Consider the following 25,888-nt stretch of genomic DNA (forward strand, 5'->3'; position numbering starts at 1 on the left):
CCTGGGCAAGTCACTTAACCCTGTTTGACTCAGTTTCCTTATCTGTAAAATGAACTGGGAAAAAAATGAGCTGGAGAAGGAAATGGCAAAGCACTCCACTGTCTTTGCCAAGAAAACCCCAAATGAGGTCACAAAGAGTCAGACATGACCAAAACAACTGAACAACAATAACAAATATATATATATATATATATATACATACTAATAATACACAAAAATAAGGAGTGGGAAATGGGGTAAATTTACAAGAATGGTAGTTTTCTTGTGGAGAAGAGGAAAGAAATTGAAGGAATGAGAGGTAATTTTGTAGCACTTTGGGAAAAGGCAGAGTTTGGTGGGATAATACAGAAGGAAAGCTTTGGATTATCCTTAGCCACTCCCTCTTTTGGAAGGAGGAGTAGTCACCAAGCTCCTTCTCCTCCATTAGGTTACTGCCTTCTCTTGGCTCTCAAAAATCCAGTAGAAGTATGTACATACATCTGTTACCTGGGAGCTCTTGGTTCCAAAGAAAAGCATAAGATCATAGATTTAGAGCTAGAAGTAACTTTAGAGGTCAAGTCCAATCTCTTTATTTTATTGATGTAGGTCCAGAGTTTAAATGATTTGCTTTGGTCACATAGATAAGAAGCATCTGAGGAAGGTTTTCCTGACTCTTAAGTCTAGCACTCTATCTACTGTACCACCTAACCACTCCAGAATTGTTCTTACTATTTCTTGCTGTTCTATTTTTTGCCCAAGGCCATGCCTTAATGATGGTTATTGGGTTGTGACTAATTTAAGTAGTCTTGACCCTAGTGCCCATAGGCTCATGGATTTAGTACAACTTCTTCATTTAATAGATGAGGTTAAATGATTTTGTCCAAAGGGACATAAGTCTATTTCCTCCAGTCTACTAACTAAAGTGAAAACCAAATGGCAAAACTGACTAGTTCCAGACAGAAGCCCATCTCTACTCTAGCCCAACCTTAAATGGGTCCTACTGGAACCCCATGTAATTTGACCCTAAATAACTAGGGCAAGATCAACGGAGCTGCATTATCAAGAGTACCAGGTAGCCCCATGGGCCTAGAAGGCACTGTGTGCCTCTTAATGATTAAATGAGGAACTCAAGGGAGATAACTGCTCAAGACCATTATTGCTACTCTTGGATACTATCTTTGTGTTCTTAGAGGGCTATTTTCTCTTCTAGTCAGTAAACTACATGAACACAGGTACTGTGTCTTATCTAAATTTTGTACTTCATCTAGCACTTAGCACAATTTCCCACATGTAATAAGTATTTAATAAATTCTTGTTGCATGAATGTTTGTTGAATATAGAACTCAGTTTAGGCTCAGTTCAGCTTTCCTGATTCTCTCCTTAGTTATACTATAAAGAAAATATAGTTGTTATGGATGACTGTTAATTGAATAAGAACCAAAGAAAGTATTTAAAGTCATACAGGATTGTTGTAGGGGATTTAATGTTCAATTCTTGAAGTAATATTTCTGTTGGTCCTCACTTTGGGTGTGAACATAAAAAAATGCTACATGGGTGAAATCATTGATCCCAACAGTTTATGCTCTGTCTCTGACAGTGACAAGACAACATAGCAGTTGTAATCCATTATGTTATCTTCAGAAGGTTTGAAATAATTTTAACATAGTCCCATTTCCAGTTCCACTTCCAATCATGTGGCTTTAATTTTTGTTAGCCTCAGTGTCCTGATCTGTGAAATAAGAATAGTAATTTCTACCCTGCCAACAATAACAATGATAGTATCTTATGGTTTATGAAGTCCTTTACATGTTGTATTATTTAATCTTTACAACAGCCCCATGAGCTAGATAGTGCAGGTGTTACCTCTACTTTATTGATGGGGAAACTGAAGTTGAATATTAAGTAACTAGTTGACGGCTAGAACCAGAACATAGGTTTTCCCTCACAAAGTTGTTATAATGATCAGATAAGTTAATATATGTGTAACTACTCCTAAATAGTAAAGCACTATGAACATATAAAGTACTTTTTTTTTGTTGGTCCTCTTCTTTATCTGTGATTTAATGAGTATGGGAAACTCCTGTGCAAACTCCTTCTGCCAATGCAGGTCATCAGCTGTCTAAGGCACCGAGAAGTTGTGACTGGCCCCTGGTTATACAACTAATATGTATCAGAGGTCAGGGCTTGAACCCAAGTCTTCCTGACTCCAAGGCCAGCCCTTCATTCACTATAGTACACTGCCTCTCAGAGTATTAGTTTTGTTATTATCATAAAGACCCCCAAACTTTTTAATGATATTTGCTATAAGATTATATCTGTGCTATAAATTTTGACTGCATAATAATGTAAAACAATTGTGTAAAAAAACAACAATCCTCATGATGTACTTAATTACAATAATTTTAAGTATAAAGGTACATGTTTGTGCAATTTGGGGAAAATAGTGTTTCAAACTCGTTATGCTATAGGTATCCATTCTTTATCATTATAAACCACTTCTTATTGTTTCTGACTTTTACTTTGTTAGGATTATTATCATTTTGAAATTATATCATATTTTCTCTCTGTTTTAGTGATAATTGACAATCCATTAGTGCAGACAAAGGAAATAGAAAAAGAAGAAAAATTCAATCCTACAACTCCAAGGTAAATTCATGACAAAGAACTACAACCTTTTTGGTACAATTAGTGTGACTAATATTGTCTAAGTATCAAATTAAACTGCCATAAAGTGGCATACTTCATTTTGAAAACTATAAGATTAATCCTACAACATATAACTTCTTATTGTTTTCAAGTATGCAATGATTGGTATTGCATTATGAAGATAAAATGTAGCATTTATCCTCAGAGAGATTATTCTGATTCTTAGCTTTTCATATTTTGGTAATGACAGTAATATGCAGGAAAAATAAGTCTTAAAAATTCTTCTCCTCAAAGCTTTCTTGTGAAGTTCAGTTCTCCTTTATCTTTTTTTGAGAAGTTAATATTAAGGAAGGATTTTTTTTCTTTTTCTTTTTTTTTGTGAGGCAATCAGGGTTTAAGTAACTTGCCCAGGGACACACAGCTAGTAAGTGTTAAGTGTCTGAAGCCAGATTTGAACTCAGGTAACTTCTGACTCCCAAGGCCAGAGCTCTATCCACTGCACCATCTAGCTGCCCCTTAAGGAAGGATTTTGAAGAAAGAAGGGAACAATATTGTTTCAAGAGTAGTAGGTTGCAATAATCCAATTGCAAGGGCTGGCACATGGATCCCATTAATGCTGCCAACCATTGCGCTTTAGTTAGGATGGTAGTATTGAAACATTTTGTCTTTAAATTATTTAGACCTCAAAAAGGATAGATACTAAATGTCCTGTTTTACAATCTCAAATATTTACCTTTATTCATTATTTCCCTTTATAAATATTGCCTTTATATTATCAACTCAAAATCAAATACACATTTTTTAAGCACCTATTGTGTGCAGAGCACTTTGCCAGGCACTAAGATAGGGGGTAGGGAGGGACAAAGTTTAGTTATGATATGGTTTTTGCCTTTAGGGAACTTATTATAGTACAGTATAGAATAAGATACCACTATAGGTAACTAGGGGCAGCTAGGAGGTACAGTGTGTACCTAGAATCAGCAAGACATCTTTGTGAGTTCAGATCTGGCCTCAGACACTTACTAGCTGTGTGACCCTGGTCAAATCACTTAACCCTGTTTGCCTCAGTTTTCTCATCTGTAATATGAGCTGGAGAAGGAAATGGCAAACCATTCTAATATCTTTGCCAAAAAAACCCCAAATGGGGTCACAAACAGTCTGACACAACTAAACAATAACAACAACACAGGTAACTATATTGCACAATATTACAGGACCAGTATCTTAGATAGTTAACAAAAGCATGAGGTCCAAAAGGTCTGAATTGTCAAAGTATCCTCCTAAAGCACATGTCACACACACCCTTTCCCCTTACTAATAAATTCCAGTGCTCTTTATCATCTCCAGTATCAAATATAAGATGCTGTTTGGCATTCAAATCTTTTCATAACCTATTGCCCCTCCCATCCCTCTCACCTTTCTAGTCTTTACCTACATCAACCCAGGTACTCTGAAATCCAGTGACACTTCCTCCTCGTTGCTCTTCAAAGAAGACATTCTGTCTCCTATCTTTTGGAATTTTCCCTGGCTGTCTCCCATCCCTGGAATGTTCTCCCTCCTCATCTCTACCTCGTAGCTTTCTGGGCTTCCTTCAAGTCCCAACTAAGATCCCACTTTCTACTGGAAGCCTTTCCTAATTCCTAAGTCTAGTACCTTCCCTCTGTTTATTTCTTATGTATCCTATATTTGGCTTTTTTTATACATAGTTGTCTGCATGTTGTCTTCCCCAATAGCCTGTGAGCTCCTGGAGGACAGGCGTTATCTTTTGCCTTTCTTTGTATTTCCAGCACTTAGTACAGTGCCTGACCCACAATAGATGATTACTAAAGATTGACTGACTGGAAGAATGTTGCAATCAGCAAGAGGTATTGGTGGGTGGCAGAATAGTATAGTGGAAAGAGCACGGGCTCTGAAGTCAAAGGATATGAATTTGAGTTCTGGCTCTTCTATTTATTACCTGTATAACTGGTAAATTCAAGGTCACTTAACCTCTCTCTCTGGGTCCCAGTTTCTTCATATGTAAATTAAGGACATTGTACTAGATTATTTTTAAGGTCTCTTTCAGTTCTAATTCCTATGGTCCTGTCTTGCTAGGGAAGGCTTCTTGGAGAAGGTGACACTTGGATTGTGTTTTAAAGGATGAGTAGGAGATGTTCAATAGATGAAAACGAGGAGAGTTTTGCAGGCAAAGATATGGAGGATGAATGACATGCATAACATTTAATCTGTTTTGCTTATACCTGTGTTTATGTGGGCCAGTGCATTATATATTTTTTATGTCCATGTAAACTGCACCTTGATAAAAAGCAACAGGAGATACTCAGTTTCACAGGAAGAAAAATAAAGATAAAGATTCAAAAAGTACAAATACAGCACCCAAGAAATGGAAGAAGCAAATCTGTATAACCTTGAGCAGGTAATTTTACTTTTTGGTCCTCAGTTTCCTCATTAATAAAATAAAAGAGCTGGACTTTTTAAGCCCTTCCAGTTCTAAATCTGATTTTATGATGATTTGCCCATGATTAAAATAAAGAGAGATCAGTATGGACTACTAAGGCTCAGATAACCTAATCTGAGATGACCAACTTAATAAAATGGCAACGTTGGCAGCTAGTTGGTTCAGTGAATAGAGCACGGGGCTTGAAATCAGGAAAACTCATCTTCATGAGTTCAAATCTGGCCTTACTAGTTGTGTGACCCTGGGCAAGTCACTTAATCCTGTTTGTCTCAGTTTTCTCATTTGTAAAATGAGCTGGAAAAGGAAATGGCAAACCACTCCAGTATGTTTGCCAAGAAAACCACAGTATGGGGTTGCAAGAAGTCAGACATGACTGAAACAACTGAACAAAGAACAAACTTGTAGACACATCAAGTGAGAGAATATGAAATAATAATAATTGGACCAGGAAGAATAAGAAGTAGGTTCATGAAAACCCTTGGAGAACATGAAACTAGGTATGGGCAGAGACAGTGCTGAACTTTTAGAGCAAGAATTAAAAATGTTAGCGTAATAAAAGACCACAGCTTCTAAATAGTAGATAAAAATCTTGTTGTGTGACTTTAGATAAATCACTTAACATCTCCAGGCCTGATTTTATTTATCCATAAAATGAGATCAATCTAAATGACTTCAAATCTAAAAGCAAACAAAAAACCCCCCCAACTCTCAAATAGTCAATAGTCTACAAAATATAGTTTAGGTTTTAAAACCACTATCACATTTATCACCTCATTTTTATCCTTACAGCAGCCCCCTAAGAAGATAGGACAAGTGGTATTATCTTCATTAGACTGATAAGGAAACTATGGCACAGGGATTTGTAAAGTTATGTTACTAATTAGCAGCAGGGATGGGCCTAGGATCCAAATTTGACTCTTATCCATACTCTGTCAATGAACCATGCTGCTTCTTAGTTATAATGTATAGCTTATATTTTCAGTAGGAATTTTTTGAATCCTGAAATGATGAATATGTTTAAAAAATTTTAATTACATGATAAGAACAAACCAAGTTTCTCCATTATGATCTAATTCATTGGTCAGTTCAGCTAATAACTCAATTCATTGAAAAAATCATTCAAACCAATTATTTTTACATTGGTTAAGCAAAACAGATTGGTTAACTAAGTTTTCATTTTAAATTTTTTTGTGTTGTTGTTGTGTAGGCATAGCCTATGAGTAATAATATACAACAGTTTCTTTAAAAGCATACCAACAATGCAGATTGAGGCATATATCTTTTGGATGTGGCCAATGTGAGAATTTGTTGTACTTAACTATACACCTTTATTACAAAGGTTGTGTTTTTCTTTCTTTTTTCACTGGAGATGAGTAGGAGGGGGATGAGATAGATTTTTGTTCATTAAAAAAATTAAATTAAATTTTAAAAAATATATTCACCTACTGATCTTTATCATGGGACACCTAACACTGCAACTGTCTCTAAGCTGGCCTCCTCAGTCCCAGTTTCTCCCCACTGCACTCCATCCTTCAAACCTTGTGCCATACTAATCCTCCTGAAACATTGTTTTCATCACTTGTTTGTTTCAGAACTTTCATCAACTTTCAGCAAGGTGATAGACTAGGGTTATTTCTAAAGTCCTTTTTTAGCTCTAACATTCTTTGATTAATTGACTGATTAATGTGCAAAAACCTTTTTGTGTCAAGAGGACCTAGGATTCACAGGCTTTAACAATCTTCCTTCCAACCTTTCTTTTCAACTTTGTCTCCAGCATTCTAGCCTAAAGGATTATTGAACTGCAAATACCTAACATATTCCCCTTGCATCTTTTCTCACATCATTTCCCCTAGATGGAATTCCTTAACCTCCATTTTATCTGTCTACCTTCAAGGTAAAATTCAATTTCTACTTCCTTCATTAAGGAGCCATAGGGATCTCCCCCTCCTCTAAATTCCTATATCATTTATTTTCTGTACTATTCATTTGACGTTTAATTATATGCTGCCTTGTGACATACTGTCATGTGTCATTTTTTAACTTTTTGCTCGTATATCTCCATAAATAAACTTCTTAACTTTTGTATTATACTTTTTATTTTTAAAAAATTTAATCGTAGGGGCAGCTGGGTGGTACAGTGGATAGAACACCAGCCCTGAAGTCAGGAGGATCTGAGTTCAAATGTGGCCTCAGACCAAATGTTTGACACCAGCTGTGTGACTCTGGGCAAGTCACTTAACCCCAATTGCCTAAAAAACAAAAAAATTTAATAGTATTTTATTTTTTCTAATTACATGTAATACAATTTTCAACATTCATTTTTTGAAATATTTTGAGTTTCAAACTCTTCTCTGTCCCTCCTTCCCCTCCTCCCTTTCCAAAACAGCAAGCAATCTGATATAGGTTATACATGTGCAATCATGTAAAACATATTTCCACATTAGTCATGTTGTAAAAGAAGAAACGGAACAAAAGGGAAAAGAAAAAAGAAGTGAAAATAGTATGCTTTAATCTTCATTTAGACTCCATCAGTTCTTTCTCTGGATGCGCATAGCATTTTCCATCATGTGTCTTTCGATATTGTCTTGGTGTATTACTTTTTTTTAAAAAAAAAGATTCCTGATAATGCCTAGCACTGATCTGGGCAGATAGTATACACTCAATGAATATTTTATGTTTCAATGTTTAGCCAAAAATTAAATAGCACTATTGTTCGGTGTTTCCAATTTTTTTTTTAAAGTCAAGTATTTATTAACATGCCATAAATTTAAATGCCCAAAAATTAACTAAATTATTAAATGTTAAACTAACTTCAAAATCTTTCTATGCAAAATTACTTGCTAATAACTCATTTGATGTGTGTGTGTGTGTGTTTGTGTATTTTTGCAATCTAGTTCCTATAAACTGTTGCTCAGTGAGAATCATTCTGCAGTCAGAGTTTGCTCCAGCTATCAAGTGGACATTAAGTTACTTTCCTTGTTGCATTTACCTATAAAAGATTCTCAGGATTACTATTCACTAGGTGATATTATTGCAAATGGTCAGACCCTCGATGGAAGAATTATTAATGTGCTTGCAATCGTAAGATCGGTAAGTTCAAAAAACCATAGCAGGTAAAGTCTAATCTGGAATCTCAATGACTCAATTTGTTTTTTCTAATATATGGCAATTCTGTCTGTTCTCAGCCTTATTTTAGACTTTCATCAGTAGTCACTTGAATCAATTTAGATAAAGGGTAAAAATTTCCACTTATGGAAAAAATTTTTATTTTTATGTGTAAATAAATAGCAAAATAAATTACACATGAATGCCAAGTGTAGTGTAGTAATATATATAATCGTTATGTGCTTATATATATGAGGTTTTTATAGGTTTCATTTGAACATGTATCCAAAATAGTCACTTGGCGCTTAAATAACAGATTTGTCCTTTAAAGAAGTATAAGCTTATAAACAAAGGAAATTGGTTACACACCATGACATATTTATTTCCAGAGCTGCTCTGAGATACATGATAGAGTGGTAATAACACTTCTTATTGGCTTGCAGTGGGCTAACAATTCAGTGTTATTTTACTTTGGCCAACACTTTATTTTAAAGTGTTGAAACATTATAGAAATCCATGATCTTCCAGATGTGATCCTCTCCTACAGTGTATCAGAATTAGTCAGCCTTTTGCTAAAAATTGTTGTATTGAGTTCTGATAACCACAACTTAAGGTCATGAAGAAATTTTAAACTATATTTAGAGAAAGCCACAAAAATGGAAAAATTTCAAAACAAAGCCCATGAAAAAGAATTAAAGGAACAAGAGTGAGAACAACTTAATGATGATTTTTAAGTATAAAGTAATTCTCATCATCTCTTTCTTACAGATAAGGAAATTGAGGCTCAGAGATATTAAGAGTTGCCCAAAGTCACATTGCTAATAAGTAGCAGAGGCAGTACTAGATCCCAAGTCTCCTGTTTTCTAGACCAGTGCTTTTTCACAATTCACTGAATGACTCCAAATCTAGGAAGCTTTACCTAGTGACTTGTATTCATAGAAACTTTACTCTACCTGTTGAACATAGATATTTTGTTCTTGCTGAAAATGACAATCTAACAATTATATAGTAGTTTCTGCTGTCAGTTGCTCTACATAAAGTTGTAATTGCTTATATGCTAGAAGCAGTAGAAATCAACAAACAAATTAAGCAGTTTATTATATTATGGTTAGTCTGCTACAAAATCACACCTTTTAAAGTCTTTATGGTTTGATGGGCAGGAAACAATAAAAATAAATAATTCCAATGAGTAATTTAAAAAAGGTTCCTTTTAAGAGACTGCTTTGGATGCACAGGGAACACACTGACCAACTTAAGACATTTGTAGATATAAGAAAGGGCAAGTAATAAAGGAAGAATACAGATGAGTGGCAGAATAGTGTCAAAAGCTGTAAATCTTAGAATGAGCTGAGACTAGCAAGAAAAATAGAACAAAAAGGGATTTCTTTTTAAGCTACGTTGTCACAAGAGGAGGATCAAGAAAGAAAGCAGACTATTCCTTGGTATGGTAAACAGATGACAGTGGAAGGAAAAACTGTTCAGCTTATTTTGCTTCTGTTTTCTTTTCTAATAATGATCTTTGAACTTGGATAAAGTGATCAAAAATGATTAGCAGGGAGTTGAAACTCGAAACAAATGAGAAGATAATAAGATAGTACCTAGCTGCCACCTGTTAATCAATCAAAAAGCATTCATTAAGCACCTTACAATGCTCCAGGTATTGTGCTAGGTGCTGGAGATATGAATGTAAAAATGTGAGTCTCTGTACCCAAGGAGCTTACATTTTACCTAAGGATATAAACATTTCCTTAAATAAGCATATACAGGACATGTACAAAATAAATATACAATGATTCAGATGGGGGTTGAAGGAATGTTAACAATTGTGAGAATCAGGAAAGGCCTTTTAAAGAAGTTGGCACTTGAACTGATCCTTAAAGGGAGCTAGCAGTTCCAAGAGAAAGGTGAGCAATCTTCTAGGACTGTGGAAAGGCATGGAGGCAGGAGGATGGAATGTCATGTATAAGGAACAGCAAGTAGACTGATTGGAGTGTAAAGCATGTAAGGGAGAACAACATAGAATCATCTTGGAAAATTAGGCTCGGGCCAGATACTAAAGGGATTTAACTACTAAAGAGAAGAATTTGTGTTTTTCCTAAAAGCAAGGGAGAGCCATTAAAGCTTCTTGATAAGAGAGGTGATAAGATCTGGGCTATGCTAATCCATTTGGCAACTGGGTAGAGGACTGATTGTAAAGTGGAGAGATATCATGCTGAGATACCATTTGGAGGCTATTACAATAATCTGCCTCATTTACTTTAAGCTCAGTGAGTTCAAAATCAGCAGTCCTGGATAAACTATAATTCAAAGTAATGAAAGAACTAGTGAGTATTATTGCTGAGCCAATGTTAGTTATATCTGAATGAAAGCAGAAAGTGAAGGAGATACAACAGGACTCAAGAAGTTTAGCTGTCACCCTGATTTTCTTTAAAAAATATTATTTTTAATTATTATTAATTTGATAAATATTAGTAAGCATGAGCATCTCTAAATACTAAGAACAGAAAAAGAACATCACAAACAACACTATAATTTTTCACCATATACATCTTGACTTTTAAAAAAGTAACAAATTCAACATGGTGGTCCCCAGTCATGCTTGTCAGTGTCTCCCTCTAAATTTTATTCTCTGTTCTGTGTATTTTTAAATGATTGGGTTTTTTTTCTTTTTTTTTTCTGATATCACTATCACTAACTCTACATCTCTTCTCCATAACTTTTCCACCCATGCACAAAAAAGCCTTTTCTTATAACAAATATATAGTCAAGCAAAGCAAATCCACATACTGGTCATTCTTGAATATGTATGTTTAATTCTGTACCCCTAATCCATCACCTCGAAAGCATGATTTATCATTGGTCTTTTGGAGCTGTGGTTGGTCATTGCATTGATCAAAGTTTTTGTCTTTCACAGTTGATTTTCTTTAAAATGAAATCATGCAGACTGTTTCCTCAATTCACTAGTTTATAGAGAAGTCTTCTGTCTTCTCTGAATCTGTCTCTTTTGTCGTTTCTTATGGGCAATAATATTTTATTTCATTGCTATATCATAATTTGTTCAACCATTCTTTCATTGATGGGCACTCCCCTTCTTTGATCTCTTTGAGATTCAATGTTTTAAAAACGAATGTTAAAATTGTTTTTACATGTAACTGAGGAAAAATAAAATACTAAAAGATCTTTTGGGGATATAAGCCTAGTAGAGGTATCACTGGCGGCTCTGGCAGCTAGATGGTGCAGTGGATAAGAGCACTGGGCTTGAAATCAGAAAGATTCATCTTCATAAGTTCAAATCCAGCCTCAGACACTTATCAGCTGTGTGACTCTGAACAAATCACTTACCCTGTTTGCTTCAGTTCCTTATCTGTAAAGTGAGCTGGAGAAGAAAATGGCAAACCACTCCAGTGTCTCTGCCAATAAAACCCCAAATGGGGTCATGAAGAGTCACACATGACAGAAACAACCCAGCAACAAATGGTATAACTGGATCAAAGGATTTACACAGTTTAATGACTTGGGGGTATAGTTCCAAATTCGTTTTCCAGAACGATTGGACCAATTCATAACTACAGTGACAGTTTTCCTACCTCTCCTCCAACAATTGCCATTTCCCTTCTTTTTCCAACTTTGCCAATTTGCTAGTGTGAGGTAGAACTTCAGAGTTGTTTTAATTTGTACTTCTCTTATGAGTGATTTGGAGCATCTTTTCATATGGCTGTTGATAGTTTGTATTTCTTCTTTCGAGGACTGCTTATTCATATCTTTTGACCACTTGCCTATTGGGAAGTGGCTTTTATTCTCATTATATATTTGCACCAATTTCTTTTATATCTTGTATATCAGACCTTTGTCAGTGAAGTTTGCTACAAAGATTTTTCTTAGTTAGCTTTCCCTTCTAATTTTAACTGCTTTGATTTTGCTTATACCAAATCTTTTTGATTATACGTACTCACAATTGTCCATTTTATCTTCTGTTATGATCTTCTAATGCTTGGACTTATCTGAACAAAAACTGTTACTCTACCCATAACTGTGAAAGGTATCTCCTCTCCAGTTCTTCTAATTTGTTCATTTTTAATAAGGTAAAAGTTAATAGGGCTAAGTATAAAATCCTATACTTATACAATCGTGCTTTTTTATTTAAAATTTTAATTTTTTTGTAATTCTGAATTTGACAATCATAAACAAACATGAGTATTTCCAGATACACAAAACGAAGAGGAATGTACATGAAACTGTGAATCTCTATTATGTACAACTATTTTAAAAAATAATATAGTAAATTCAACATGTGAGTTTCAAAGCTTACTACTACTATCTAATGGAGAGATGGAGTTCTCATGGGGCAGACTGAGATCTACATTTTCAAACATAGCCAATGTACATATTTGTTTTCCTGGACTATACTTATTTGTTACAAGGAATACTTGTTTTTAATTTGGTGGAGAGGGATTTGTGAGGAAAAGGGGTACTAGTGATAGTGGTGCCAAAAAAATAATAATTGTAGCATTTTTTTAAAAAGCACAGAAGAGAACAGGGGACAAACAAGCAATACAACTTTGAAACTAACATGTTAAATTTTGAGTACATAAAGTTGAAAAGCTTTTGTACACACAAAATCAGTGCAGCTATAATTAGATGGGAAACAGTTGAGTAGGGGGAAAAAAAATCTCAACTATGAAAGACTTGAGAACTTTACCAATGCAACGATCAACCACACAACTCTGGAGACATTTTCATCTTTTCTTACCTGGTGTCAGTGCATTCCCCCTTGATATGAGGAGCTGGGTACAGTTTTGTGGTAAAACACTTGTGACACGTTTGGCCTTAATTCACCAGAAGTTCTTGGGTCCCCTGAAATGATGCCTTAAGACTGTGCAATACCGTTGTTGTCCACTAGATAGTGTTCTAGTCCACCACCAGTACAGTGGCATCCTCAGTTTCCCTCTGGTTCATGAAAGGGAGTTTCCCTAAAAAGTTATCCTACTGGCCACCAGATGGCAGTCAACCTTCAAATGCTACTCCTAACCGCCATCACAAGCCCAAGTTTTGGTTGTGACTCTGAGCCATTTGGAAAAATTCCTGCTTGACCAAGTCTGAAATAAATCTGGGGGATATAACGGAACCTTGTTCAAAATATTAAACTACTAAATCCATGGGCAATAAGTAGTTCATGTACTCCCTACCTCATCTGGGCTCTTTCTCTTTGGTTGTAGTTAGTTACTCACATTCACAGGACTCAGATCCTTAAAAGTTGTGATCTTGTAGTTTATTGTGTATAGAATGGGGTGGAAAGGAACTCAATCAAGTGCTCCTATGGAAACATCTGCATCTAGCCATCTTCCAAATGGTTACCCTCCCAGATATGCAAGTACATCTGAGGGGACTCTTGATCATACACTAATGTAAAATGAATTAAGAAAGAGGATGTCTGTGCCTCATTTTTGGACCATGGAATAGAAGAAACAAGGGAAAGCAGGGAATACTGTGAAGGAAATCAGACTCCTTCTTTGGTGCACCAGCACAATAGGATCTGCAATAGCTGGTGGTCTCAGCAATCAGGTTATTCATTGCTTCTGGCTCCTGGTATCCATCTTTAGATACTGTATCTTCAGGGTAAAATATTAGTTGTAGTTTCTTCACCTTTTCAGGTGGTCTTGGTCACTGGCCCTTACACCCATCACTCACATGACAGCACAAAAGTCCAAATCTAAGGTAGAAGAAAGGAAGCTGGACCAGGATGCCACAGGATATCCTTTTCTCCTACTGTTGGACTTTTTCTCTTAACAATCAGGAATTCGCTGGGACCCTGGTTAAGAGGGGAGAGGTAGTTACTTTCCTCATATATGTCAGGAATATTTTCTACCAATATCTCTCTCAGTCATCACTCCATTTCCCAGGTAAACAATTCAAAGAGCTAAGAGAGTAAGCAGGGGTGTGCTGGTAAATGTTTAACAACTGGCTTTCAAAAAATGTACATAGGACACACTTTTAAGTTTAATCTGCATTTTCAACATTTTCTCCATCACTTTCTTAAGTTTAGATCAGCAAAGCAATAACTCAAGGCCTGACCCATAGCATTTGCCAATTTCTAGGTATAGATGTTCATACTGAAAATTTAACAATTAATTCTAATAAGCCAGTTTGAACTGCACATGCTTGGGCACACATTACATACAGTAGGGTCTCTCACAATTTCTCTGGTTCATGCTTCCACTGAAGTGAACTCTAGGATTGTCAATATCTGACTCATGATTCTTTTTTTTCTCTTTATTTTGACCTTAATAGAAATAAATAAAATTACTTTTTCCATAAGCATTGTAGAACAGGAGAAGATCATTATACACAAAACTGCAAATCTCTATTATGTAGATCTTGTTTGACTTAAAAAATATATAATAAATTCAATATGGAATTTTCAATGCTACCCTACTTGTCAATGATTCTTTCTGATGTTTCTTCTATTCTCTTTCTTTTTGGGGGGAGAGGGGAGTAGATGGGTGGGAAGAAACCCTATCTTAAGCTTTCTTTTCCCTCCTACTCCACCAACCTCCCAGACTGAAAAGAGAAAAACAAAACCCTTGTAATAAATATGTATAGTCAAGCAAAAACAAGTTCCCACATTAGCCATATCCAAAAACATGTATTAGTCTGCATGTCAAGTCCATCATGCTCTATCATCAATCTTCTGCAATTGTGGTCAGTCAGTTAACTGATCAGATTTTCTTAATTTTTCCAAGTTGTTTGTCTTTACAATGTTGTTATTGCACGAATTATTGTCCTGGTTATGCTTATTTCTCTTTGCTTCAATTCCTACAAGTATCTCTGAAACTGTCCCTTTCATCATTTCTTTTAGCTCAATAGCATTCCATTAAAGTCATATAACATGTTCAACTATTTTCCAATTAATGGGCACTTCCTTAATTTCCAGTTCTCTGCCACTTCAAACATAGTTTTGTATGTGTATGTCCTTTTCCTCTTTCTTTGATATCTTTAAGCACTTTTTTTTTTGTTTAGGCAGTTGGGGTTAAGTGACTTGCCAAGGGTCACACAGCTAGTAAGTGTCAAGTGTTTGGTCTGAGGCCAGATTTGAACTCAGGTCCTCCTGACTTCAGGGCCAGTGCTCTATCCACCATACCACCTAGCTGCCTCTTTGATATCTTTAGAGCACAAGCCTAGTAATAGTATCACTGAGTCAAAGGGTATCCACATTTTAGTGATTTTAGAGGCATAATTCCAAATTGTTTTCCAGAATGGAAACTATATCATTTAACTGGATCAATTCATAGCTCCACCAACAGTGCATGAATATGCCTGTTTTCCCATGACTTCTTCAACATTTATCATCATCATATTTTGTCATCTTTGACAATCAGATGGGTTAGCAACCTTAGAGTTGCTTTGATTAGCATTTTTCTAATGATTAATAATTTGGAACATTTTATTTGGTTGTTGATACCTTAGATTTCTTCTTTTGAAAACTGCCTGTTCATAACATTTGACCATTTATCTATTGGAAATGTCTCTTATTCTTGTAAATTTAAATCAGTTTCTTTTCTATCTCAGATATGAGACCTTCATCAGATAAACTTGCTTCAAAGGTTTTCCCCCCAGTTAATGATTTCCCTGCATTGTTTCAATGTAATGATTTTAACTGCATCGTTTTTGTTTGTGCAAAAACTTTTTAATTTATATAGTCAAGATTATCTTTTTTTCCCTTCTGTGATCCTCTCTATCCCTTTTTTTCAATGAAATTTCCCCCATTCATAGTTCTCATAGGTATTTTCTTCTTTGCTCTTCTAATTTATTTATAATGTGATTTTTTTATATCTATGTAGTATGTCCCTCTGTCCCTCCTTTAAAATTAGGTGAGTTGCATCTTTTCTCAGGGCTTTAGGGGGGTAAATGTGAGCTGTTGGAGGTGTTTCTCTTCTCTACTACCATCACCTTGAGACCCTGATGACTGTGGTTTTTGGTAATGTTAAAAACCATGTGGTTATGGTTTTGTTAGGGGCCAGTGACTAGCTCCTCAGTTCCATTTAACTACTTAATATCAATTGTCTTTATAAGGGGATATTTACTTCAGAGGTACGGCAAGAACCTTGTATAAACATTTTCCCTAAACATCTTGGGGCTGCATCGCCCCTGTATCGCTTTAGCCTCTGGTGGGGAAGAGAGAGGAAGAAGGCTTAACTGACTTCATTTCCTATATAGAACTGATTCCACTGAGTTAATGTCCAGATGCAGTATGACATTTTCATTATATTAGCTTGGCCTGTCCATAAGCAATTTGTACGGGGTCCCAAGACTTTCCTTGAGGTTTTTTGTATTTCTCTAAATATGTAGCTCTGTCTTTATTTCCATAAAGAGTATTTTGCAGTAGTATTTGTATAGTTCCTGTGTGTAGCTTGCTAGATAGAATACCAGACATTTTATATATTCTGTAGATATTTTGAATGGAATTTATATCTTCCTGTTGGATTTGGTTGGTAATATAAAAAAATGATGATGGTTTATCTGGATTTATTTTACATCTTGTAACTTTGCTAAAGTTATTGTTTCAATTAATTTTTGTAAAACTGTCATGCCATGCAGATAAATATGTACACTCCTTTCTTTTCCCACTCAGTAATTGCCAAAAATCTATATCTCATTTTCTAAAGCCCTATTTGGGTCCTTTACTTCTTCCTTTTTTTTTTTTTGGTTAAACATGTCTAAGCTTGAAGGTGTATTGTATCCCCAGCTACTATAGTTTTACAATCTATTTTTCCTTGTAATTAATTTAATTTTTCCTGTAAGCATTTAGATTTTTGCTATGCCATTTGGTACTCATTGTCCATAATGCCTTTAAGGATAATGTAGTTTTCCTAGTTATCTCTTTTAAAAATCAAGTATTTTTTGCTTCCTTATCTGTAAAGTGGGAGTAATAATAGCACCTAGGATTCTCTTAGGATTGTTGTGAGGATCAAATGAGCTAATAATTGTAAAGCACTTAGCACAGTGCCTGGCACATAGAAAGCACTCTATAAATGTTAACCGTTATTATTATTATCCTTGTTTAGTCTCTTCCGATTGCTCAAACGTTTATCTTTTTATGTCTCTTGACTCTTGTGTTTATATTTTGAAGATTCTCTTCAGCTCTGTTGTTTTCACCAGAAATACTTGGAAGTTTTTTATTTCATTAAAAATATAATTTTTCCCTTAAAGATATTCAGTTTTGTTGAGTGATTTATTTTTCATTGTGAGACTATATATTTTGCCTTTTGGCGTATTGTATTACAAGCTCTCCTCTTCTATATTGATAGTTGTAGTTTCCAAATCTTGTTATACTAACTGTGAATCCGCAGAACTTGAACTCTCCTTTTTCTGCATATTGCAGTATTTTTTATTTTACCTAGTCATTCTGGATTTTGGCTATGACATCCCTGGGAGTTTTCATTTTGGAATTTTGTTTAGGGGGTGACTGTTGGACTCTTTCTATTTTTCACTTTGCCCTCTAATTCTAACAGGTCTGAGCAGTTTTTACTTATGATTTCTTGAAATGTGGTATCCAAGCTTTTGTTTTTTGGGTTTTTTTTTGATAATAACTTTCAGGTTTTTTACCTTTTTTACCTTTCATGTATTTTACTCTTGACCTATTTTCCAGGTCAGTTGTTTTTTATACAAAATGCCTTAAATTTTCTTATCTTTTCCCCCAGTCTTTTGATTTTGTCCTAATATTTATTGTCTGGTGAGGTCATTTTCTTTTGTTTTATCTATTCTAACTTTCAGAGAGCATATTACTTGGGTACAATTTTCTACTTCTTGTACTGAGTTATTTATTCTCCTTCAAATCTTTTCCTCTAGAGCTCTTATTCATTATTTTTTATTTTTGCTCTCATTCATTCTTCATGTCATTTAAAAAACATTTCCTTCATCTCTTCTAGGAATTCTAATTGACCTTTTGACCAAGCTGTGTTTTTGTTTGAGGGTTTGCTTGCTGATATTGTGGAGTTATTTTCTTCTTCTGGATTTGTGTCTTGGGTATTCCTGATTCTTTATCATTGTTATCTTTCTGTTTACATGTTCTTTTAGCTTTACTCCGTGAATTGATGCTTTGTGTTTGAACTGGGCTACTTGCACTTCTACAGGGAATGCTTAGGCCTTATCTGGTCCTGATCTGTATTATCTGGGGGTTGTAATGCTACTTTCTTTGAATATTAAATGCTGTATTCTTCAAGGATCTTAGGGTTGACTCAAGCTAGGGAGTTGCAAACTTTTGGCATGCCCTAAGCAATATGATCTTGGTTATGGTCTAATAACTGTCCTTCTAATCTAATCTTTGCAGGCTTCTAGTCCAGGTTTGGATCTGGCAGTACCACTGTAGGTTTGCCCTTTATTGGAGCTCTAGTAGACAGCTGCTAGAGCTGTCTGCAGCCTCTATCAGTTAACTAAAAAGCTCTTCACATTCAGAATAACAGAACTGCAGATTCACCCCTGATTCATGCTTCTTGCCCCTACACAGCTGCAGGCCTAGCCTCTCTTCTTCCTTGACCCTGCTCTGGGGTCAGAGAGACAAAGTTGCAGACTTACTCTTGCATTGCACTTCCTGCCCAGGTACACAGCTGTTGATTGCAGGCCTCATCCCTGATCTATGCTGAAAGGCTTGAAAACCAGCTACAGGCTCAGAGCAACACAGCTGAAGAATCTTCCCTGTGCCTGCTCCCTGGCTTGGTATATAGCAACAGGACCCAGTCTCCATCCATACTAAATCTGTGACCTTACTCCTAGGTCAGAATAACAAAGCTTCCGGCTTACCCCTTTTCCATACTCCCTGCTGCAGTACCTTGCCTCCACCTACGTTCTAGAAGGTCTGTATGGACCTTTCTGGTTTGAACCACTCCCTAGTACCTACAGGCGTTTGACTATTTCCTTGTGCTGACCTGGGCTGCAAAAACAATCCACTGTGATTTCTTTTTGATTTTCTTAATTACCACGTGGTCTGGTGTTTTTTGCTTGATCCTGGTTGGAGCAGTTGTGGAAGAGAGTTGGGCTTTATGCTGCATCTTACTCTGTCATCTTGTACCAGTCTCCCGGCTCATGTTTCCCACAAACTCTCTCTGGCTAAGTGTATTCTACCAAATCTCTATGACTCATACTCACACCCCAGTAAAACCTGGGAACATTCGTACATGACTTATTTTTCTCTCCCAAAAGGGGCCTTGAGTTCTACTGCAAGAATTCAAGATAATAAGACATCAACTCTATTAAAGCTTTTATTTAACCCAAGAATTCATAAAGTATGGTCCAGGTTTTCCTGGGGATCCTTTCAGGGGGTCTGCAAGGTCAAAAATATTTTCACACTAAGTCATTTAAATTTCTGTTATGGTAAATATCAACAGATATAACCTATGTAAATAAAAGCTCTTTTGGGTCTTCAATTATTTTTAAAAGTATAAAGGAGACCTGAGACCAATGTTAAAAGAAATCCTGGTTTAGGTCTCACCCTGATTAGTAAGGCAAACTCAGGTAAAGTTTAAAGGACTTTATTTAGCAGGCCAAGGCAGCAAGCATTGGGTGGGCGGGCCTTGATTCAAGCTATGCACTGCTTTTTATTAGACAGCAGTAAGCAACTTCCATATAAAGGTAAAAGTATTGATTGGTTTATGTAATTATAAGATGGATTAGGGCAACCTCAGCTCCTCCCTCATTAGTATCATGGGAGATGGCATTAGTGAGCATGCCCCCTGCCATTATAAACAAGGTTTTAAAATGGAGTCACCCAGATTGACTCAGTACAAATAGCTGACTTTTCACACCAAAGTGTTTGAGTTGATTTAATAGGATAAAAAGTGAAGAATGGGCTCCTACAATTTTCTGTCAGGAAAATTCTCCTCCCTTTTTCAAAGGGCATCAAGCATCCTTACCCACTGTTGTGTCTACCATCTGTCTTGGACCTACACAGTCCATTTGATCCACAATACCTGTGAAGAGATAGGTTCAGGTTGTTCCTTGATGCGTTTGGTTCCCTACTATTCTATCTAACAGCAGCAAGGAGAAAGTCTGTGGATTTGTATCCATGGTGAAGCCCTAAGCCACATTTCTTTCTGACATATATTTCCTTGCTATGTTTCTTTCTGCTCTTACTCACTGATGTATAGGCCTCTTTCAGGCTTTGTTTCCCTTGCCTCCTACTCTCACTGAAATTATCCTAAGGGACTGAATGATGCAGTAGTATGTAGGTATCCTTCACTTCATCTGGCTTTGTCACTGTTTTAGCATCTGTCTCTGATGCTAGCCTCTCAATGCATGCACATCCTTCTAGAGACGTATGTATGTACAAAATGGAAACAAGGGTAAATTTTAATAGATGATGAGTTCAGTTATAGACATATTGAGTTGGAGATGTCAGCAAGCCATCCAGTTAGAGATGTCTAGCAATAAGCTGATGTGAATCAAGGGCTCTGGGGAGAGGTTGGAGCTACCCATATAGATTTGGGAGTCATCTACATAGAGGCGATGAATGAAGGCAAAGAAATAGATGCAATCACTAAGGGATAGAAAAGAGAAAGAATTAAAGAGGCCCAAAACAGAACCTTGCAGGTAATATAGTAGAAAGAGCACTGAACTTGGAATTGGAAGACCTGTCTTTGAGTCCCTAGGCAAGTCAGCCTCTCTGACCCTTCATTTCTTCATCACATAATGAAAACAATAATGCCTGCTTACATCACAGGCTTGTGAGACTCAAATAAGATAATATCTGTGCAAGTACTTTGTAAAGCATAAATAAATTATTTTAAATATTTTGTCATGCCAGCTATTTTTAATCAAAAGCTTATCATTGCAAATTACTATTTATTAGTTTTAATGTTTCCACTTTGGTACTTTAATGGGTAACCCTTTTATATTTTAGTTAATCAACAAGTATGTAAGTATCTACTGTGATTGTGGATGAAATGTAATGGTTTGGTTTTTTTTATTTTGTTAAGATTGGAGAACCGAAATACTTTACAACCTCAGACAGAAGAAAGGGTCAGAGATGTGAAGTAAAGCTATATGATGAAACAGAGTCTTCTTTTGCAATGCTATGGTAAAATACCTTTCCTATTTTGAACCATGAATGAAAGCATAAAATAAAAGAATGAGATCTATTTAGTTATTTTAATGCTTTACATTACTAAGAACTACTTAAACTCATCAAGAGAAAAAGGTTTCCTTTCATAAAAAATTTTCTTTTTTTTAAAATAGGGAAGTGAAATAATGCCTTAAAACTTGAAGGCATTCACATGCTCATATATTTACTATTACTCTGGATATGTACTATAACACTATTCTTAGAATCTATTCTGTAAGACTTATACTGAGAGGTTATAGAGTCAAGAGTTAGAAGGAATCTTAGAGGTCATTTAGTCCAAACTCCTCATTTTATACATGAGGCAACTGAAGCCCAAAGAGGTCAAAGACCACACAAGTAGGAAGTAACAAAGCCAGAATTTGAACCCAGACTCTCTGCCTCTAAATCTAACATTCTTCCTACTGAAACACAACAAAATAATAAACTCTTTGGATATAGTTTTAAACAGACAATCATTTATATTTATATATATATATTTATAATTTATAACAAATTGTATTTAGTGAAGTGTTTTAATAGTTAGTGTATCCAATTTTCACTAGAACCTGTCATTCTCTGGTAGTAAGTTATGCTAAAATCATGTAAAGATGATACCAAATGTAACCTGTCAGAAATTTGATTCCAAAGATGGATTAAGTAATATTTAGAGCTAATAGATTCTGAAGAAAAAAGTCGTGAGTAGACTCTAATCAATGATATATAGAAAGGAGGTACCTTAACTCTTACCAGGCTCTATGGTACCATTTAATCCACAGTGCCAATTGGGTCTAAATGGCCTGAAAGAGTTAATAATTGCACATCATTAATTTTCAGGTAATGACAAGGCAGAGAGAAGAGTGGTAATTAATTAAAACAAAATGCCAAGAGAAAACATGTAGTTTTAGAATAAAAAATACATGTCTGATTTATGAATTAAATATTCTATGAAATAGATGCATGAATTACCCGTAAAACAGGAGAAAATTATAAAATACTAGGTTAGATATAACCTGAACATCAGTAGCTTCCACGGGAAGGAAGGTGAGAATGTAGTTTACTACAAAAAGTCAATTGGAATGGGAATCAATATAATGTGGAGCTATTTCCTTTATGCATGTTCTTTGGGGGTGTAGGGATTTTTTTTAGCTTCAGTACAGTCTACACTAAATATTAATGTGGTGTAGTAAATAGGGTGCCAGCCCTAGAGTCAAGAGGACCTAAGTTCAAATCTGGCCTCAAACACTTGCTAGCTGGGTGACCCTAGGCTAATGACTTAACCTTATTTGCCTCAGTTTCCTCATCTGTAAAGTGAGCTGGAGAAGGAAATGACAAATCACGCCAGTATCTTTACCAAAAAAAACCCCAAAAGGGGTCATGAAGAGTCAGATATGACTAAAATGACCGAATAACAACAACAACAACAACAAAATGTTAATGTAAGGAATAATTCTGCCAATATTAGTATCAGCAAAACTATTAGCTTGCAACAGTTATACAAAGACAATGTAATAATATGAGCAGTTCAGTACACTTGACCTCCTCTAAAACTGCAAACAGTATTCCTTTATTAGTTTTTACTAGTATATTCATCCTTTTACTAATTTCCTTTTATTTAGCTGGGATAATGAATCTATTCTACTTGCACAGAGTTGGATACCACGAGAAACAGGTATCATACTCATAGCTGTACTCAATATTTCCTTGTTGTTCTGACCCATAAGTATAAGACAAATACTAAAATAATAGGCTTTTCCCCCCACAGTAATATTTGCTGCAGATATAAGAATAAATTTTGATAAATTTCGAAGCTGTATGACTGCAACTGTCATCTCGAAAACCATTATCACAGCTAATCCAGGTAAAAATCTACAAAATGCCTTTCTGAAATTCACTTATTGTAGAGTCTAGTGATATAAATGAAGTTTGAATTTGAAGTGAGTGTGGTCAATTTAACATTTCCATAAGGTCTAATACTAGAATACTAGGGGCAGCTAGGTGGTACAGTGGATAGAATGCCAGGCCTGAAGTCAGGAAAATTCATCTTCCTGAGTTCAAATCTGGCTTCAGACACTTACTAGCTGTATGACCCTGGGCAAGTCACTTATTCCTGTTTCTCTCAGTTCCTCATCTATAAAGTAAGCTGAAGAAGGAAATGGCAAACCACTCCAGTACCTTGGCCAAGAAAATCCCCATATGGGGTCATGAAGAGTTGGACACAAATGAAATAACTGAAAACAACAACACTAGAATGTTTTAAATTAATCAGTCCACAAGCATTTCTTAAGGACCTACTATGTCCTAGGCACTGTGCTAAGCGCAGGGATAAAAAGACAAACAAAACCAATCCCGGCTCTCAAGGAGCTACTGGGGAAAAGTAAATACATACACACACACACACACACACACACACACACACACACACACACACACACACACACATTTACTAAAGGGAAAACTAGATAAACTAAACCACATTAATCTTAGCTATTTGTCAATGGTAAAGGATCATTGGGATCCATTTAAATGAACATATAAAACTATTTGAGAGAGAAGGCCAATCTGAATTATTTTAAAACTCTAAATTAAATTATTTAAACGAATGGTGTCAAAGTGAAATAGAAATTATCCTTGTGGGCTGCATATTGGCTTAGAAAACCATGAATTACCTTATCTATGTTGTATTTTGTTAAATATTTCCCAATTACACTTTAATTTAGTTCTAGCAACACTTTAAAGTTTTGCTGGCTGGAAGAGTTTGATACCATTTGATTTTAAATTAACTCAATTCCTTTGCTTTAAAGTGAATGTAGCATTAAGATTGGCCTTTTCTTCCAAATAGTAGAAATTAGTGTGGTTTAACATTATTAGTCTAATTTTATGCAAGAGTGTTGTTGAATCATTTCAACCATGTCCAATTCTCATGACCCCATTTGGAGTTATCCTGGCACAGATACAGGAGTGATTTGCCAAATTTCCTTCTCCTGTTCACTTTACAGATGAGGAACTGGGGCAGCCAGAGGTACATGACTTGCTCAGAGTCACACAGCTGAGAAGTGTCTGAGGTCGGATTTGAACTCAGGAAGAACAGTCTCAGATTCCAAGCCCAGTGCTCTTATCCATTGTGTCACCTAGCTACTTCGTGCAAGAGACTGCTCCTTTCATAAATGGCCATTTAATTGTTGAAAGAGGCAGATAAAGGACATATATGTAAAAAAGACAACTTGAGACAGTTCTGAGGACTTGAGAGAAGATTGCCCCTCAGATAAATATGCTGAGAGGAGGACCTGTTTAAAAGTTGTGTAAAAGCTTAAGCACTGACTGAAGATGGAGGGATGGCTGCAATGCATTGTTGTCCATCAGTTCATTTATGTTTTCATAGATATTTTTATGACTCTTTTCAGAGTTTTGTAGGATAGAGCTGAGAAACTATAAATCATAAAACTTTTGGGGGACTATGAGAATATTACATGCAGAGAGTGTGTAGGTGTGTTCTGTTTTGCCCATGTGAGTTATTTGTGTCTGCAGGGATATGTCTAAATGTGGCTCCTAGGGAAGGAAGAATATATATCTCTACAGTCTCCTCCCCCAACCCTTCTCCAAGGGAGACTTTGATTCCTGCCAGGAGGGGAAGTAGGAGGTTGGAGCCAGAAACTGGTCACTCTGCTCTCCTCAGAGAAAGGGAGTACCAGGCTATAATTTTATCTATCTGTTCTCTTAAGTATTGTGAGCCTAGGAGAAATAATTTTTAGATTCAAGTTGTGCTCTATCAAGTTGTGATCACTCTTCCTTAAGAGAAGAGGTACCTCTAGTTTTATATCCAAAGGCTTGACTCCTTTCTCACGAAATACCAGTTCCACAATGAACACATGTAGTAGATAGTAAATAAACCCATTTATCCAAATCAGTAGCAAACTAAATCAGAGAAAGCACATATTGGAGAATATATGCCAAACCATACACACAGAGTGAATAACATAACTTAGCTCAACCAAGAGTCTCAGATCTCACTCAAAGGCAAATTCCCTAAAGTCTTTCCTGTAGCTGGAAATAGGAATATCGTGGAAGTGCTGGCTCCTCTATGTTTTGGTGTCTTTCTAGGGTCTTTCTTTCCTTTAAGGACTAAAAAGAGTATGGAACAGCATGTCTTCTCTCTTGAGGCTAGAAGCCAGAACAGGATCTTTTCTCTTTCCTCTCACCAGTTTCAGCCCTCATAAAGGCAGACCAAGGGCACTAAGTAAGAGGAGAGCCTTATGCAAATGAGTTTTGAACCACCCAATGCCTGTATATGCTATCTGGTGTTAAACCTGATTAAACATGGATTTAGGATAAATTTCAATCCCAGTTAGAGATGTATCACTAATGCACTAAAAGGCCCTGATTTGAGCATTAGATTAGAAAATGTAAGTGACAGGAGATGAAAAACCGAGAAGCCAGAGATCAGAAGGATGAGAAGACATTCCAGCTACCAGGAAAGAAAAAGTGATAGTGGAGACTGGCCCCAGTGGCTTCAAAGGTGCAGAACAGGGGAGATTAAGATGATAAGAACAAGTGCTTCAGACTAAATGAGCCTGGGAGAGTTGATTGAAATCTGGTAAGTTTGAAGGAAG

The 25,888-nt window shown here is 35.9% G+C and overlaps 1 protein-coding gene across 1 annotated transcript in view; it reads left to right on the forward strand.

Moving 5' to 3' along the window:
- The window catches only part of MEIOB (meiosis specific with OB-fold), a 53,413-nt gene that overhangs the window by 13,434 nt on the left and 14,091 nt on the right, over positions 1-25,888 (forward strand). Inside the window, exons 5-9 of the mRNA XM_021006496.2 lie at positions 2,553-2,625; positions 7,978-8,173; positions 21,157-21,257; positions 22,898-22,950; positions 23,044-23,139. Of these exons, the coding sequence (XP_020862155.1) occupies positions 2,553-2,625; positions 7,978-8,173; positions 21,157-21,257; positions 22,898-22,950; positions 23,044-23,139 (519 nt within the window). The remainder of the gene's footprint in view (positions 1-2,552; positions 2,626-7,977; positions 8,174-21,156; positions 21,258-22,897; positions 22,951-23,043; positions 23,140-25,888) is intronic.

This window comes from Phascolarctos cinereus, unplaced genomic scaffold, assembly GCF_003287225.1.
Source record: "Phascolarctos cinereus isolate Bilbo 61053 unplaced genomic scaffold, phaCin_HiC Scaffold_4;HRSCAF=312, whole genome shotgun sequence".
Lineage (NCBI taxonomy): Eukaryota > Metazoa > Chordata > Mammalia > Diprotodontia > Phascolarctidae > Phascolarctos > Phascolarctos cinereus.